General features: G+C 37.6%; 1 protein-coding gene across 7 annotated transcripts in view; it reads left to right on the top strand.

Annotated features, from left to right (window-relative positions):
* Nucleotides 1-17,964, top strand: part of NEK11 (NIMA related kinase 11) — a 291,394-nt gene that overhangs the window by 104,241 nt on the left and 169,189 nt on the right. For all 7 annotated transcript variants that reach the window (XM_025374283.1, XM_025374271.1, XM_025374266.1 and 4 more), the window contains 4 exons: nucleotides 7,337-7,486; nucleotides 7,580-7,658; nucleotides 10,027-10,112; nucleotides 17,329-17,448. In XM_025374283.1, the coding sequence (XP_025230068.1) occupies nucleotides 7,337-7,486; nucleotides 7,580-7,658; nucleotides 10,027-10,112; nucleotides 17,329-17,448 (435 nt within the window). The remainder of the gene's footprint in view (nucleotides 1-7,336; nucleotides 7,487-7,579; nucleotides 7,659-10,026; nucleotides 10,113-17,328; nucleotides 17,449-17,964) is intronic.

The following is a 17,964-nucleotide window of genomic DNA, read 5'->3' as shown; positions in this document are numbered from 1 at the left end:
GGAGTAGCTAGGAATACAGGTGTGTATTATACCATACCCAGTTAATATATTTTTATTTTTTGTAGAGATGGGGTCTTGCTATGTTGCCCAGGTTGGTCTTAAACTCCTGGCCTCAACTCATTGCCCCACCATAGCCTCCCAAGTCACTGAGATAACAGGTGTGAGCCACTGTGCCTGGCCTACCACATCTTTTTATAACCTTAATAAATTCATCAAAGTAGAGTTACATCTCCATCAAACCAGAATTTGACTTGGTGATCAATTCACTGTTAATAGACCACTAAGCCCTCTTTCCTTCCAAGCAAAACCAAACTTGTCTGCTTTCCTTTTTCCACAGAAGGTCTCATTGTCTGTGTGCCCTATATTTGCCGTGGTGTGATGCCCTGCATAGCTTGTTGTCTAAGGCCCCAGTGATTTTTAAAAGTGAATTAAGGTTCTATATAGAACCTGAAATTACCTTGGGAAATCAGCCCCTGCTTAAAAGGCTCTGTCAGGGCTAGCCATGATTTCCAACTCAAGAGAGCCTTTCGTAATCCAAAATGCTCTGATTGGTGCAAGATCCAGAAGCAGGATAGCATAGAGAGTCTGTGTCTCTACGGCCAGATAGCCTGGGCTACAATCCCAGCTTTATGACCTACTCAATATGGAACCTTGAACAATTTACCTAATCTTATGGTTTTCTCATCTAAAAAATCGGAATGATAATAATAGTTCCTACCTCATTAGGATTGTTGTGAGGGTAAGTCAATGAGTTAAAATATGAAAGGAACGTAGAAGAGGGCCTGGCTCATAGTGAACACTATTAACATTCCCACTATCATATTCGTTATTACTATTATTATCATTATTGTTGTTACCATTTGTATTATTGGTGGAGACAATCTAATAGCTGCTTCCAAGACACTTCAAAATGTTCTGGATCAGGGGTTGTTGCTCCCATACAACCCTTCAGATATACCCAGGCCAGGAGAGGTTGTCTAGCTTGTTCTGTTTCTAATCTTCTCCTCAAGGAGACCCTGAGCCTATGTGGAGTGAGCATAAATCATCAAAAGAGAGTGTGTAGGTGCTGAGTGATTGCTAGCCTTCTGTTACTTGGACTTGCAAATTTGATTTCTTTTTTTCAGTTTTCAGATTATTATGTGTGTATTACGCTATATAACAGAATGTGGTCAATGTAACTTTTTAAAAGAGAAATTTTAAAAAGTATTGGATGAGAACTAATACCAATACCAACATGAGCTGATCTGACATGGTACCTTTCTGGGCAAATTACTTCCTCTCTCTCAGCTTTGGTTTTCTCACTGATAAAACCAGAGTTTGAAATGAGCAAATGTTTATAGTCTCTTGTAACTCTACTATTCTGTATAAGAGGACGTTCTTGAAGTTTGAATTATAGATTCTTCTATGGGGAAATAACTAAGTATATGGTGGCAATTCATAACACAAATATTTTACACATTCTACATTAGTAAAAGTATTTGGTTCAACTTGATGATTATATTTTTTTAGTGATATTTAGCCCCTCTTGTTTTCCTAAGGAAACTTTTTTTTTTCATAGTTTAACAAGTACTGACTTGGTATTGTCTGTGTTTTTCTTTTTAGCTATTCTGATGAGTGTGTAGCATGTAGTGGTAGGACACAGTGGTTTTAATTTGCACTTTTCTGATGACTAAAAATGTTGGGCGTCTTCTCATGACTTTTGGCCATTGAGTGTCTGTTAAGTCTTTTGCCCATTTTTCTATTGAATTCTCTCATTTTTCTTATTGATTTATAGAAGTTTTAATTAATTGTATCCGTATTTCGGTAGTCTGATGAATATTTCAGTTGCAGATATTTTCTTACACTATGTGTCTTCCTTTTCACTCTCCTAATGGTGTCTTTTTATGAATAGAAGTTTGTAATTTTAATGAAGTTCATTTTGTAAGTTCATAACTTTATCACTAGTGCCTTTTGTGTCTTGTTTAAGAAATCTTTGCCTATTCCAAGATCATGAAGATAGTCTCTTGTTTTCTTTTAAAAGCCTACTCAGTTGATTCTACCTTCTCCTGTTTTCTTTTAAAGCCGACTCAATTTGATTCTGTCTTTCACAGTAACATCTATCTATAATTGATCTATGTGTGTATGTAGCCACATGGTATGAGACAGAAATCCAAGTACAATTTTTTCTATATGAATATTCAATTGGCCCAGCATAATTTGTTGAAAAAGTCATATTTTCCTCTACCATGGAGTGCAGCTTATTTTTGCGTTAATCAAGTGATTAAATATGTGTGAATCTGTTTTTGAGCCTTCTGTTTTATTTCATTGGTATATATTTTTTCTTCTTTGCCAATACCACACTTTCATAGGTACTATAACTTTATAATATAAGCAATATAGCTTTATAATAAATCTTGATATTTGGTCATACAAACTTCTAAATTTGTTCTTGTTTAATTGCCATGGCTATTCAGATCCCTTCGTATTTCCATATAAATTTTAGAATCTGCTTGTCAGTTCCTGCCAAAATGTCTGCTAGGATTTTTGTTGGTATTTCATGGGCCACTGTAAGTGTGTTTTTGTGCAAGTTTATAGAAATGAAGGGCTTTGTATTCAGCAGTCTTGCGTAATTCCCTTGTTAAGTCTAACAGTTTGTCAGGTCTTTGGAATTTTTTCTGTACACAATCATGTTGACATGATTAATGACAGTCTAATGTTTTCTTTACTATCTTTATAGATTTTTTTAAAAATGTACTTTTTCTGGCATTATCGCTTTGGGCAGCACCTTCATTACAGTGTTGAATAGAAGTGATGATAGTAGACATTCTTATTTTGTTCCTAATCTCAGAAGAAAATAATAAACTTTCAATATTTCACCAATAAGCATCATGTTTACTATATATTTTTAAGCTTCAAAAAATCAGATTAAGGAGGTTCCCTCCTATATCTGGTGTGCTAGGAGTTTTCTTCTTTTTAAAAATACAATAAGTTTTGAATTTTATAAAATGCTTTTTTGCATCAATCAAGGTGGTGATATGGTTTTTCAACTTTTTTCTATAATGAGATATATTTTGATTTATTTATTTTCATATATTAAGTCAACTCTGTATTTCTGAAATAAAATCTACGTGGTCATGATGCATTACCTTTTTAATATGTCATTGTATTCTATTTGCTAATATGTGTGTGTAAATGTGGGTTATTTGAATCAACATTCATGAAAACATTTGCTTGTAATTTTCCTTTCATATAATATCCTTGTTATATTTTAGTATCAAACTTGTCCTGGTCTTACAAAATGAAGAGGTTGAGCAAGATTATTGTTATTTATTTCTTAAATGTTTGGAAGAATTTATCAGTAAAGCCATCTGGTCCTGGAGTTTTTCTTTGCAAGAGCTTTTTATTATTTTGTTTTATTTTTCTGTATTCAACAAATATCTCTATTGAAAAGATACAGCTAGCCACTGTTCTGTTGCTGTGCTGAAAATACATTGGTAGGCAAAAACAAAACCAAAAAAATATAGCTCCTGTTCTTACAAGGATTGCTTTATAATATTTACTTTTGAGATAGAGGGTCAGGGGATACTTCTGTTGTCTATCTCAATTATTATTATTTTAAACTTTTAGGTTCAGGGGTACATGTGCAGGTTTGTTTTATACATACATACATATATATACATATATATATATAAAAATTATGTCACATGGGCTTGGTGTAGAGATTTTGTCATTACCCAGGTGTTAAGCATAGTACACAATAGGCAGGTTTTTTTTATTAAAAAAATTTTTATGCATACATAATAATCATACATGTTTATGGGGCACTTGTGATATATTGATACAGGCTTACAATGCATAATGATCAAATCTAGGTTATTGAGATATTCATTGCTTCAAACATTTATCATTTCTTTGTGTTGGGAACATTCCAAATCTTCTATTTTGAAATACATAATAAATTATTGTTAACTATATTTTTTGTGCTTAAACCTTTATTTATTTGTTTGTTTATAGTTTGTTACAGCAACTGCCTCTTTACTTTCATTTTTGAGTTCCTCAACCTCCTCCTCTCCCTCTACCCTCAAGTAGGCCCCAGTGTTTGTTGTTCCCTTCTTTGCATTCACATGTAGTCAATGTTTAGCTCCCACTTATACATGAGAAAATGCAGTGTTTGATTTTCTGTGCCTCTATTAGTTTGCCTCCAGGTTGATCCATGTTGCTGCAAAGGACATGATCTCATTCTTTTTATGTTTGCATAATATTCTGTCATTTATATGTATCACATTTTTTTTATCCAGTCTACCATTGATGGGCATTGAGGTTGATTCCATATCTTTGCTATTGTGAACAATGCTGCAATGAACATATGCATGCATGTGTTTTTATAGTAGAATGATTTATATTCCTCTGTGTATATACCCACTAATGGGATTGGTGGGTCAAATGGTAATTCTGCTTTGAGTTTTATTACCTTAAATAAGAAATTATCTCTGTTTAATAGATAAAAAACTATTCAGATTATCTTTTTCTTCTTGTGTCAGTAAGTTGTGTTCTTAGAAGACTGTTAACTTTATCCATATTGTCAAATTTATTGGAAAAAACATGTTTATAATGTCATCTTAATACTTTCTAATATCTGTGGAGTCTATAGTGTTGCACCTTTTTCTATTTGTGTTATTGTTAATCTGTGTTTTTTTTTCTGATTTTCTTGATCAGCCTTGCTAGAGATCTATTAAATGTATTAGTCTTCACTGACTTTGTTTCTATTGTTTATTTCTATTTCATTAATTTCTTCTCTTTTAAAATTTATTTCCTTAGTCTTTCTTTGGTGTGATTTGCTGTTTTTTTAGCTTCTCAAGTTGACTTATATGATAGATTTTAAGCTTTTTTTTTTTTTTGTAATATATGCATTTAATACTTTGAATTTTGCTATAAGCACCTTAACTGCATTCAATGTGTTGATATTTGGTATCTTCGTTAGCATTCCATTAAAAGTGTTTTCTAATTTCTTGTTTGACCTAAGGATTATTTGGATGTGTATTTCTTAGTTTTCAAGCAGTTGGAAATTTTATGGTTTTACAATTATCTCTTTTTCTCTATCGCTCTGTTATTCATGTCTAGCACAATTTTACTGTGATCAGGCTTTGAAGATTTCAGTCCTTAAAAACTGTTAAGGCTTGCTTTGTGGCCCTGTGTAAATTGTCAATTTTGGTAAATGTTCCCTGTGCCCTTGAAAAAAAATTGAATTCTGTTATTGTTGGTTGTATTTACATCAACTTGCCAATTATGTCAATTTTGTCATCATGTAGATTTTTTCTATCTTGATTCATTTTTTTAATTCTGTCAGTTCTTGCTTCATACACACACACACGATGCACATGCGCACACACACACATTATTGGGTGTATACAGATTTAGAATTATTTTATATTCCTGGTGGTTTGCTTGTTTTATTGATCCACCATCTTAATCTTAGTCGTGTTTCTTGCCATTTTGGTGTTTGTATGGTTTTTCTATCAGCCTCTCTGTGTTCCTACATTTAAAGTTTGTTTTGTGAGCAGAATATACGTTTTATTTTTCCAGTCTGATAATTTAGTTTTTTAATTGGAATCTTTTCCCTCTTGTGTCATTTGCCTTATTTTTGTCATGAATTTTTATTCTACATAATTTTTAAGCACCACAAGATATTGTTAATTTTATTTTGTAGAGTTAATATTCATTTATGCATATTCACAAAATTACTTTTTTGGTGCTCTTTATTTCTTCTTGTACTCATTGTTTTTGTCTGGATCATTTTTCTTCTGTTAGAAAAATTTATGTCTAGGATTTAAGAAATGCTTTCCTGCTGATAATGAAATCTCTGTTTTTGCTTGGCTAAAAACATCTTTATTTCATCTTAATTTGAAGGAATGTTTTTTCTGGGTATAGAAATCTAACCAGATGCCATTTAATAGTCTTTTAGATAGATGCAAAATTTATTGATTTTCAAATAGTTTTCGTCATTTTTAATATTTACATTGATATTGGTATTCTAGTTGATTTCATGCACTTTGTTCTAACATCTCCCCCTTCTTTCTAGCATTCTTTAATGGAAACAGTCTAGGATTTTGAAAGATAAATGCCTTAATTCCAGAGTCAGTTCTGCCATTTACTACCTATATGACCTTGGCCAAGTCATTTAAGTTTTCTAAGCCAATTTTTTATCTATAAAATGGGAAAAATATTACATGGGCTCTACTCTATTTCACTGGGAAGTTATGAGGGACTGTTGAGATATTGTCAGTGCTTTGTAAAATGTAAAGTACCCAATCAGCTCAGTTGGAAATTTTTAGTGTTATTATTTACTGAAACAAATATTCTCAGTGTATGTATCCAAAATTCTCTTACAAATGCACATTTTCATGAACACTCACAAAATAGTTCAATGATATTATTAATGTATTTATTTCTGTCTATCCTTTGTTGTATTAAGGACATTGTTAAAAGTTACATAAAATGTAACTTACACAAGGTCAATCACAAGTTTATTTCTTATCTTTCAAGTGACTAACATGAAAAGGAAAACCTGGACAGTTACATAATTCATAATGTCCATAAGATAAAAATAATTCATTATTCAGGAGAAGTGCTATTATTTCTTAATACTAAGCTCAGACAGGAATTTCTCTTTCAGTTTTTTTTTATGATGTAGAGTTATTTAAAATATTTTCCTGCTGGTTTAGAGGTTATTGATTTGCATGGTTAATCCAAATCAGTGTTGGACTTATCTAGAATTTTAATATTCTGTTTCATACTCACCATAGGAGAATTATGCATTTTAATGTGGGCTTCAAGTAGCTGCTCTTCCACCCCACTTGCAAATGGATTATATTCAGAGAATAATAAATAATGCCAGTTTCCTTTTAAAAATGCTTGGATGCACATTAGAGGGAAGGTTAGGCTGCTAAATTAAAATTATATTTTGCATATATAAAATTATCAAACTGCCTTAGGAAGATAATCTTCAGCTGCATTTTATTTATTAAAGGCTAATTCAAAAAATCCTTACATTGATCAAATACTTAGAATCTTTACTATGTGTGGGCATGTTGTTAACTCTTGGGCTGCTTATTCTTTGATAAAGAAGCTGTCATTCAGAGTTACTTTTGTGCTTTATTCTTTCCTTTTTTTTTTTTTTTTTTGGTAAACATGTATTTAAATGGAAAAAAACAGTATGAAACTGCAGTTTTTAAGTCAACTACTGATTGCGTGTTTGTGCCTCACAGCCAATGCCCCAACACATCTGAGGTTTTGTATGATGAAAAAATTTAAAATAGGATATTTGTTCCTTGTTTAAATTCTTTGACTTTGTCTTCAGGTCACTGGCGTGCATTTTATATGAGATGTGCTGCATGAATCATGCATTCGCTGGCTCCAATTTCTTATCCATTGTTTTAAAAATTGTTGAAGGTGACACACCTTCTCTCCCTGAGAGATATCCAAAAGAACTAAATGCCATCATGGAAAGGTATAGAAATAAATATGTTGTCCCAGAAATAGTTGAAAATTGTACTTATATTTTAGTTCATTTGAAAAATAATTTTCTTTTTAAACGTTACAGCATGTTGAACAAGAATCCTTCATTAAGACCATCTGCTATCGAAATTTTAAAGATCCCTTACATTGATGAGCAGCTACAGGTATTTAAAATGAAAGGGATTCTGCGAAACAGGTATTAGCATTTGTATACACATTCCATGACTTGAAGATATGCAGAGGGGATACGATGCAGTAAGAATCAACCAGAAAGGAGGAAAAAGGTCAAAAAGAAGCTGAGAGGCCGAGGCGGACGGATCACGAGGTCAAGAGTTCGAGACCATCCTGGCCAATATAGTGAAACCCCGTCTCTACTAAAAATACAAAAAAAAAATAAAATAAAATAGCTGGGCATGGTGGTGTGTGTCTGTAGTCCCAGCTACTCAGGAGGCTGAGGCAGGAAAATCACTTGAACCCAGGAGGGAGAGGTTACAGTTAGCCGAGATTGTGCTACTGCACTCCAACCTGGTGACAGAGTGAGACTCTGTCTCATAAATAAATAAATACGAATTTTAAAAAGCTGAGAAAAATAGTAGTCAGGACAATCTCTTTCCAAAATAATGTGTGTGTGAACTCCCATTCCCCAGTGCCATTGAAAATGAGAAGTGAGGGTTTTTTTAATGCCAAAACTCAACATCCGTCCTTGGAGCCCTGTGGACAGATCTTACCCAAACACTTTGTAACTATATCCCTGCAAGGACAAGAATATAGTAACAGAGAATACTAAAATCTAGGATTATCACTGAGCATTTATAATTCCAATCCTTTATTATATATCTCAATAATACTTTTTAATGATTAGCTAAGTTTATTTTGTTTTCTTGTAAATTAGGAAATGTGATATAGAGGCCGTGTCTCAGGTATTAAGAAAGCAGCAAATGGTCCCCTCTTTAGAGGGCTTTTGGGTTTTTTTGTTTGTTTGTTTGTTGTTTTTTTTTTTTTTTAACTTCTCAGGGTTTTACAATACAAATCCCTGAAGCAAGTTTCCTCTAATTTTATGGGTAACTTTAAGAAGAACCACAAAATGGTCATCCATCTTAAAAACTGTGCATACCTTTTCATCAGTGGGGCATGTTCCAAATCCAAAGGAAGCAAAGGTGATAAATGATGTGTACTTATTAGTTGAGTGCTGGGCACTGTGCTGACACCAGGGGATGCCAAAATGAAAGGAACAGGTATGTTTCCTGTCCTTTTGAAGCTTGACTAGTGAGAGAAGCCAATAACCAAGAAAAAGTAAGGATGTAAATAACATAAGTATATGCCTAGCACTAGGAAGAAAGTATAATAAACAAACAGGATACTGTAAAAATAAGGGAGAAAGGAAGGTCTTTGGTGGTCAAAGGAGTACTTGACATTTCTTTACCAGCGAGCCAATGGGAAGCAACCAGCCATGTAAAGAGCCTCAGAAACAGTGTTCGAATCACAGGGAATAGCTGGCACAAAGGTCCTGATTATGTTGTGCCTTGGAGGTAGATACCGATGGGAGGGTTCTTAGGCAAGCATATGCTCTCAGGGAAGCCCACGCGGTCATGGGGAAGGCAGGACAGGAGAGACGGAGGCAGGCTTAGGTTTCCTGGTACTTCCATCTCTCCTTCTATGAAGGCCAAATGGGATCCGGTAGAACCTGCAGGTGGTCCTCTGAAAAAGAGCCTCATATGCTGGTTGTGGGGATCAAAAACACACTGAAGAGGCTGTGAGCATTCAAAAAAAAAATAAAAAGGGTCAAAAAGTATTCACAGGGATCTGCTGGGACCAAGATGAGGCAAGTGAGCCTTTTGACTCTGGGGTAAAATTTAAGGGGACACTAAAAACTCATAATATTTTAAAAGTAATATTTTAAAAATCTAGATTAATGCTTAAAATCCCAGGTAACAAGATATTAACAGTTTAAAGACAGGATCCAGCAGGGCCAGGATTACGGTGAGGCGAGTGAGGTGGAATTGTGTAAGTTCAGGGTTGGATCCTGTCTTTAACGTTTTGCTATTGTATTCTTTATAGTTTTTTGACATTAATTTTGATTTTTTAACAATAATGTTCATTAAAATTATTTATCTTGGTTACTGAGTTTTTTGGTGTCCTCTTAGATTTTGCACCTGAGGTATCTCACTTGCCTAAACCTTGCACTGGCCCTGGGAGTGTAGATACTGTCCTCTACAGTCTGGGAGGTTGGAAAAAGCTTGTGTCTTCTTGTAGCTGAAAGTAGGCCTGCCCATGATTGGCAAAAGGGAGTGAGAGAGCAAGCAGTGCAAGATGAAGCTGGAGAGACAGGCAGGAGCCTGACCCTGCAAAATCTTCTTGGAAAAGCTACCATGTAATTTTACGGAACCCAGGAAAAAATAGCATGCTTTGTTCTCAGGCTCCCTGCCGTGGTCAAAAGTACCCCAAATCTGAAAAGATACTTGGTAATTTATTCCCTTTCATCCCGAAAGAGGAGCCTTTTAGGTATGTCAGGGTTGTTGAACTTTTTTGCAGCACCTAATGTGTAGACATTCAGAAATGACTCTGGAAGACAAGAATTTGGATTGTCAGAAGGAGGCTGCTCGTTTAATTAATGCCATGTAAGTAATTGCTTTGTTTTTAAAAAGCCCATCGAGTGTAAATGTTGAATGCATTTGTCTTTAAAAATCTATTAGCACTAAACTGACTGCATGGAGTATCCTAGAATTCACTTAAGTCTTGCCAAGAAATTAAGGAGCTTCAGGAACTTGGTGTTCCAAAGCCCTTTACCCCAGGTGATAGCAAATTGAAATCATAAAAGTTTAAACCACTGCACAGCTTACAAATCTGCAGGGTAGCTCTGCAGTTGCCTTGCAAGGATATAGAGAAGTTAATATCCCAAATATTTAGTAACATTTATGCTAATGAGCCTTCCATAATAACCACAAATAGCTTTCACATGTTGTTTGTTTAATGTGAACCGGCAGAGTATCTATTGACAAGAGAACATTGTGAAGTCCTGGGACAATTGAAAATAAGCCGAAATTCACTTTCTTGAAATATACATTCCTTCATATAAGAACTAAACAATGTATTTCCCAAAGAAACAAATTTATTTCCTGATCTAACTTCCCTCTCCTACCTCGTTCAAAATTTTTGTTCTATAACTTGCAAGAACCCAGAATACTAGGTTCTTATGTTTTGGGTTTTTGCATAGTTGTACAGTCATGAACGACTGTAGTATACAAGAAGTGTGCAGGACAGTGGAGTGAAAACAGAAGCTCTCAATAGGCTACTCTAGCACAAATACACTCCTCCAACACCCAGTCCAATGTTTCTCAACTCCACCATGTTTGCTTTCCATCTTCACTTTCAAACTGAGGAAATTTGCATGATCTCCAGTTAAGATACACTATATACCACAGGGGGTAAATTTTTAGGCATGTTCCTAATAACCTTGTTTTTATGGTTTATTATCTGCTATTTCAAGAAACATCGAAATTTCCAATTGTGTTTTATTAACTAGAGATGTGAGAGTAGTAGATATTTTTTAAATACTGGACTAGTTTTGGCTATCATTTTGTACTGCAGTTATAAAACTGACACTGTTTACAATTAACAGTGTTCTAGAATCCAGTTGTTTGGAGGATATTTTACATTATGAAATATTGACTTCAGATGGTCACTGCTATTTTTGAGATCTATGACTATGTTTCAAGGAGATCCATTGGTCTGACAAAATAAGAGATGTATATTCCTGAAAATTGAATGTCCTCTGGAGTCTGTGGTCTGGATGGTGTCAGAGAAGTGTTAGAACTGTCCTCAGAGGTCATTACAATTTTCTCATAGTGTTTGTCAAGGAAAGAGTGGAGTGCAAAAGGTCTTCTATAGTATTGGGCCCTAACCAAGTCAGGAAGAGAAGCAAATGCCATTGAGAATGTGGTTGAAGTTCTTTCAATGTGCCTTCCCTCTGAAGATTTTTAGACGTGTGCCAGTCATCCGTGTCCGCCTGGCTGCCTCTCGTCGACCATCTTGCCCCCTCCCTCATGCTAAATTGTATTGACCATGTCTTCTATTCCAGGCTTAATACAGTAAATATTTTTTGCTGTGGCATGGTATAGTGGTTAATTACACAGATTAATAACACTCTCTCAATTCAAATTCTAGCTCCCAGGTAATACTCTGTATTACTTTGGACAAGTTACTTAACCTCTCTATGACTATAAAAAAAGTACCTACTTCACAGAGTTGCTCTGCATTTAAGTGAGTTAATTCATGTAAAGTGCTTATAAGCATGGGGTTATTACCTGCTAAAATGTTAGCCAATGTGATTATTTAGCCTCTTTTTCAGTTAAAGAAACATGCTTAACATTAACAATACATCGAAAGAGGTTTATGTGCTGATTGTTGGGATCAAAAACACTGAAGAGGCTGTGAACATTCCACAAAAAAAAAAAATCTAAAGGTATTCACAGGGATCTGCTGGGACCAGGATAAGGCAAGTGAGGCCCTTGACTCTGTGGCAAAATTTCAGTGGGACACCAAAAACTCATAATCAAGATCAAATTTTAATGCAATATTGTAAAACTCCAAATTAATGCTTAAAATCACTGGTAACAAAATATTAAAAGTTAAAGACAGGGTCCAGCAGGGCCAGGATCAGGGTGAGGAAAGTGAGGTGGAATTGTATAAGTTCAGGGTTGGATCCTGTCCTTAAAATTTTGCTATTGTAGTCTTTATAGCTTTTTGAAATTAACTTTGATTTTTAAAAATAATTTTCATTAAAATTATCTTGGTTACTGAATTTTTTGGTGCCCCCTTAGATTTTGCGCCTGAGGTATCTCACTATCCTAAACCTTGTGTTGGCCCTGGGAGTGTAGACATTGTCCATTACAGTCTGGGCAGTGGGGAAAAGTTTGTGTATTCTTGAACCCAGAGTGTGTTATTAATCTGTGCAATTAACCATGACACCATGCTACAACAAAAATATCTACTGTATTAAGCCTGGAATAGAAGACATAGTCAATAAAATTTAGCATGAGGTAGGGGACAAGATGCCCAACTAGGTGCAGCCAGGTGGAACAGCTGCCACTGAGGGACCAGGACTACTGGCACACTCCTAACAGATCTTCAGAGGCAACTGAGAGTGGCTGGAGAGAAGGCACAGAAGCTGGGCTAAAGGGGGAGGAAGTTGGGAATCCTGCATGGGGCCACTGTACACCTATGCACCAGGACCCATTCCTGGTCTCCAGTGACGCTGGGGGAATGGGTGAGTTGAACTGGCAGGTAGCAACCTACTCTTGCCACAGGCCTCTGGAATTCCAGCTGGAGGAGACCCCTTGATCCCCAGGGACACTTGAGTTGGTAGGGAGAGCTGCTTAGAGAAGTAGTAGGGGCAGCACACCAGCCGATGTGGAGCCCAGAGGGTTTGGTGCTTGAGTGTCTGCAGCAGAGCATGGCCAGGGAGACCATCCCCTTGGCTTGACTTGCTCCCATGGGAGACTTTAGACCCAGGGGAACTGTCACACCTGAACTCTGCAGGCAGTCTTGCCCATCAGAGGAGGCTGATCTGACCTGAGCACCCCTTGATCTTCTGGCCTCTCCTGAGGCCCAGCCTGACCATGCCTGCTTGCAGTGCAGCCGCGGGTGCCCTGGGGGTCTACATCATAGCTCCTGTACTGCTGAGGAATCATGCCTGACTGGAGGAGAGATCCAGTGGGGAGACCTACTCCTTCCCCTAACTGCAGCTTCCCCAGGCTCATAGCCACACCCCTCCCCATGTTGCTTTTCTGGCATGTATATACATGGGCAGATTTTGACTTTCCTGCCCTGCCAACATGCGTGTGCCCTGCTACTGCTGCTGATGGGAGTGTATCCCACCTCACCTCCCCTGCCATTGCAGTCAGAGCCTTGGCAGCACAGAGCCAGCCCTGGCCCTGCCAGCACCCTGCCCCTGTACCAACACTGCTACTAGAGTGAAACTAGGTGCAGAGAACAGCGGACCCTTCCCTGCCCTGACATGCACTCCTACCTATGTGCATGTCAACATGCACAGAGGTTGCACACAGACCTATGCCCACCAGTGCTGCTCCTTGTGCTAGCACCACCACCAATAGGACCACATGCACAGTTGCCAGTGGAGGGACCCAGCTCCCTGAGCCATTCTGCTTCTGCTGCTGCTGTGAACGCCCCCAGGGAGACAGGCACCCTGACAGCTGCTACCACCTTTCCACAGCTGACAAGTGTGCACCCCTCCACACTGCCACTGCACCACCACTGCCGCTGCTGGCACATGCAAGCAAGGATGGATCCTACTGCCACCATCCTACAAAATGCTTTGGCTGGCACCACCCATCAGAGTGTAGTGACCAGCTGTCCAGAAGCACATTGGGCCCCCAGTGCAATGAGTTGATGACCTTGAGGAGCCAGAGAGCAAAGTTGGGGCCCAATAAAAGTCTCCCAGAGTTAGAGCACACAGCCCAGGAGTTCGGAGCTGAGCACTGGCTGCCTAAAATTTTCCAGAAACAAAGCCAGTCTACTGAATCCACCTTATACCAAAATCAAACTGTCAAAGTTATCAAATAGAATAAAAGGAAAAAAACTTCAAAGATTGAAGGAACTTCAGCCCCAAAGCTGAGAAAGAGCCAGTGCAAGAACTTCGAGAACTCAAAAAACCAGACTGCCTTCTTTCCTCCAGGTGACCACAGTACCTCTGTAGCAAGGGTTCTAAGCCAGGCTGAGAAGGCTGAAATGACAGAAATAGAATTCTGAATATTAATAGGAATGAAGATCATTGAGATGCAGGAGCACATTGAAACACAATCCAAGAAAGCTAAGAAACATAATAAAATGATACAGGAGCTGACAGACGAAATAGCCAGTATAGAAAAGAATGTAACTGACCTGATTGAGCTGAAAATCACACTATAAGAATTTCAGGCCAGTCACAGTGGCTCACGCCTGTAATCCCAGCAGTTTGGGAGGTTGAAGTGGGTGGATCATTTGAGGTCAGGAGTTCGAGACCAGCCTGGCCAACATGGCGAAACCCCATCTCTACAAAAATTAGCCAGGTGCCTGTAATCCCAGTTACCAAGGAGGCTGTGGCAGGAGAATTGCTTGAACCTGGGAGGCGGAGGTTTCAGTGAGCTGAGATAGCACCATTGCACTCCGGACTGAATGATGGAGTGAGACTCCATCTCAAAAAAAAAAAAAAAAAAAAAAATACAATCTCTAGTATTACTATCAGAATGCACCTAGCTGAAGAAAGAATCTCAGAGCTTGAAGACTGGTTTTCTGAAATAAGACAGGGAAGAATAGAGAAAAAGGAATGAACAAAATCTGCAAGAAATATGGGATTGTGTAAAAGAGATCAAATCATGTCCCTGAAAGAGGTGGGGAAAATTGAAGCAACTTGGAAAACATAGAAATATGTTACATAGAAACATAGAAATTTCATCCATGAGAACTTCCCCAACCTAGCTAAAGAGGCCAACACTCAAATTCAGAAAATGCAAAGAGCCTCAGTAAGATACTTCACAAGAAGATCATCCCCAGGACACATAATCATCAGGTTTTCCAAGGTCAAAATGAAAGAAAAAATGTTAAAGGCAGTTGGAGAGAAAGGTCAGGTCACATACAAAGGGAAGCCCATCAAACTAACAGCAGATCTCTCCGCTGAAACCTTACAAGCCAGAAGAGACTGGGGACCAACATTCAACATTCTTAAAGAAAAGAAATTCCACCAAGAATTTCGTATCTGGCCAAACTAAGCTTCATAAGCGAAGGAGAAATAAGATCCTTTTCAGACAAGCAAATACTGAGGGAATTTGTTACTACCAGACCTGCCTTATAAGACCTCCCGAAGGAAGCACTAAATATAGAAAGGAAAGACCATTACCAGCCACTACCGGTATACACTGAAGTACACAGACTATAAGTGACACTGTAGAGCAACCATACAAACAAGTCTGCATAATAACCAGATAACATCGTGATGACAGGATTAAATCCACACAGCTCAGTACTGACCTTGAATGTAAACAGACCAAATGCCACAATTAAAAGGCACTGTGTAGAGTCGGATAAAGAAGCAAGGCCCAACTATATACTGTCTTTAAGAGACCCATCTCACATGCAATGGCACACATAGGCTTAAAGTAAAGGATGGAGAAAAATCTACCAAGCAAATGGAAAATAGAAAAAAGCAGGGGTTGCTATTCTGATTTCAAACCAAACAGAATTTATTTATACCAAAAATAATCAAAAAAGACAAGGGCATTACATAATGGTAAAGGGTTCAATTCAACAAGAAGATCTAACTATCCAAAATATACGTGCACCCAATACAGGACCACCCAGATTCATAGGGCAAGTTCTCAGAAACTTTACACCAGACAGAATGGTGGATCATGAGGTCAAGAGATCGACACCATCCTGGCCAACATGGTGAAACCCCATCTCTACTAAAAGTACAAAAATTCACTGGGTGTGGTGGCACGCACCTGTAGTCCCAGCTACTCAGGAGGCTGAGGTTGCAGTGAGCTGAAATCGCACCACTGCACTCTAGCCTGGTGACAGTGAGACTCCGTCTCAAAAAAAAAAAAAAAAAAAAAAATCAAAAAGAAGATGCTGATGAGGGTGAAGAGAGAAAGGAACACTCATACACCATTGGTGGAAGTGTAAATTAGTTCAACCATTGTGGAAAACATTGTGGTAATTCCTTAAAGACCTAAAAATAGAATACCATTTGACCCAGCAATCCCATTACTGGATATATACCTGAAGGAATATAAATCATTCTGTCATAAAGACACATACATGCATATGTTCATTGCAGCATTGTTCACAATAGCAAAGACATGGAATCAACCTAAATGCCCATCAATGGTACACTAGATAAAGAAAATGTGGTACGTTTATGCCATGGGATACTACACAGTCATAAAAATAACAAGATCATGTCCTTTGCAGCAACATAGACAGAGCTGGAGGCCATTATCCTTAGCAAAGTAATGCATGACCAGAAAACCAAATAATGCATGTTCTCACTTATAAGTGGGAGCTAAATGATGAGGACACATGGACACACAGAGGGGAACAACAGACACTGGAATTTTTCAGAAGGTGGAGAGTGGGAGGAGGGAGAGGATCAGGAAAAATAACTGATCGGTACTAGGCTTAATATGTGGGTGACAAAATAATCTGAACAACAAACCCCTATGACTCGAGTTTACTTGTATAACAAACCTGCACATGCACCCCTGAACTTTAAATAAAAGTTAAAAAATAAGATTTAGCTATTATAATACTAGCATTTGGAATACTTTTTATGTGCTAGGCACTGTGCATGTGTTATCTCATGTGATACTTACTATGGCCCATTCTTTGCAGATGAGAAAACTGAGATTCAGGGAGGTTCAGTTACTTGCCCAAGGCCACAGAGCTAATGAGTGGTGGAGGTGGGATTCAAACTCTGCCTAACTCTAAAAATTATGTGTTTTATACACATAGTGGAATTACTGTGCCCGTCTATTTACTCTTTAATGGCCGAGATCCTAATTTGTTTTACTTTATGAAAACTAGTCATTGGCGATGAAATGAGCAGGAATTTGGAAAGTAAATAATTTCCTTTAAACAAGAATCTAATTTGGAAAGTGTTGCTTATTAACTACAGTCCTGGTTGGCTCATTACATACCCAAAGCTTATTAGGTTTTGTCTGGCCTGTCTCAAGATGCTTTTGCTCTCAGTAGTGTAGTGATACTTTTATAAAATATTTGTTTAATTTTTCTGAACATGTTTGGGATGGACTATATGAGGGGAATCTTTGTTATTTATAGGCAAAAAAGGATCCACCTGCAGACTCTGAGGGCACTGTCAGAAGTACAGAAAATGACTCCAAGAGAAAGGATGAGGCTGAGAAAGCTCCAGGCAGCTGATGAGAAAGCCAGGAAGCTGAAGTAAGTTGCATTTCCTTTAGGCACTCATGCTCGGTACTACTTCTCAGGGCTCTCAGGGAATTTACAGAGAAAAGCAGAAACCAAAACAGGAAACCCCAATGCATACGATTATGTATTTATGTGTTTATTCACTCACTCGTTCACTTCAAGATGACTATTGAGCCATAGATTGAATGTCAGGTGCTATTAATATCAGGCTTTCAGTCTTGTGTGAAGGGAAAGATTAACTATTTGGGAGGTTATTAGTGATGAAAATAGAGTCAATTTCCAAATGAAACTTCATTGCTGTTGACAGCTTCTGCACATACCCTAGCAGGAGACATCACTGTTTTACCCAGATTCCCTAGGTGCTTGCTGCGTACCTTCTACCAGGAGACCTCACTTATTTATAGGAAGGAGACTTTATTGGCAGGAAATTGTTAGCTTTTGAAAGAAGTAGATGGGAAACAGAGCTCTGTTCTGTCAAGTGAAGCCTTAGAAAAGTCTATGCTCAGGGCGGTGTTGCTGGTGGGAGAT

This window comes from Theropithecus gelada, chromosome 2, assembly GCF_003255815.1.
Source record: "Theropithecus gelada isolate Dixy chromosome 2, Tgel_1.0, whole genome shotgun sequence".
NCBI lineage: Eukaryota > Metazoa > Chordata > Mammalia > Primates > Cercopithecidae > Theropithecus > Theropithecus gelada.
Note: the sequence above shows the minus strand (reverse complement) of the source record. Positions and strands in the feature narration are given on the sequence as shown.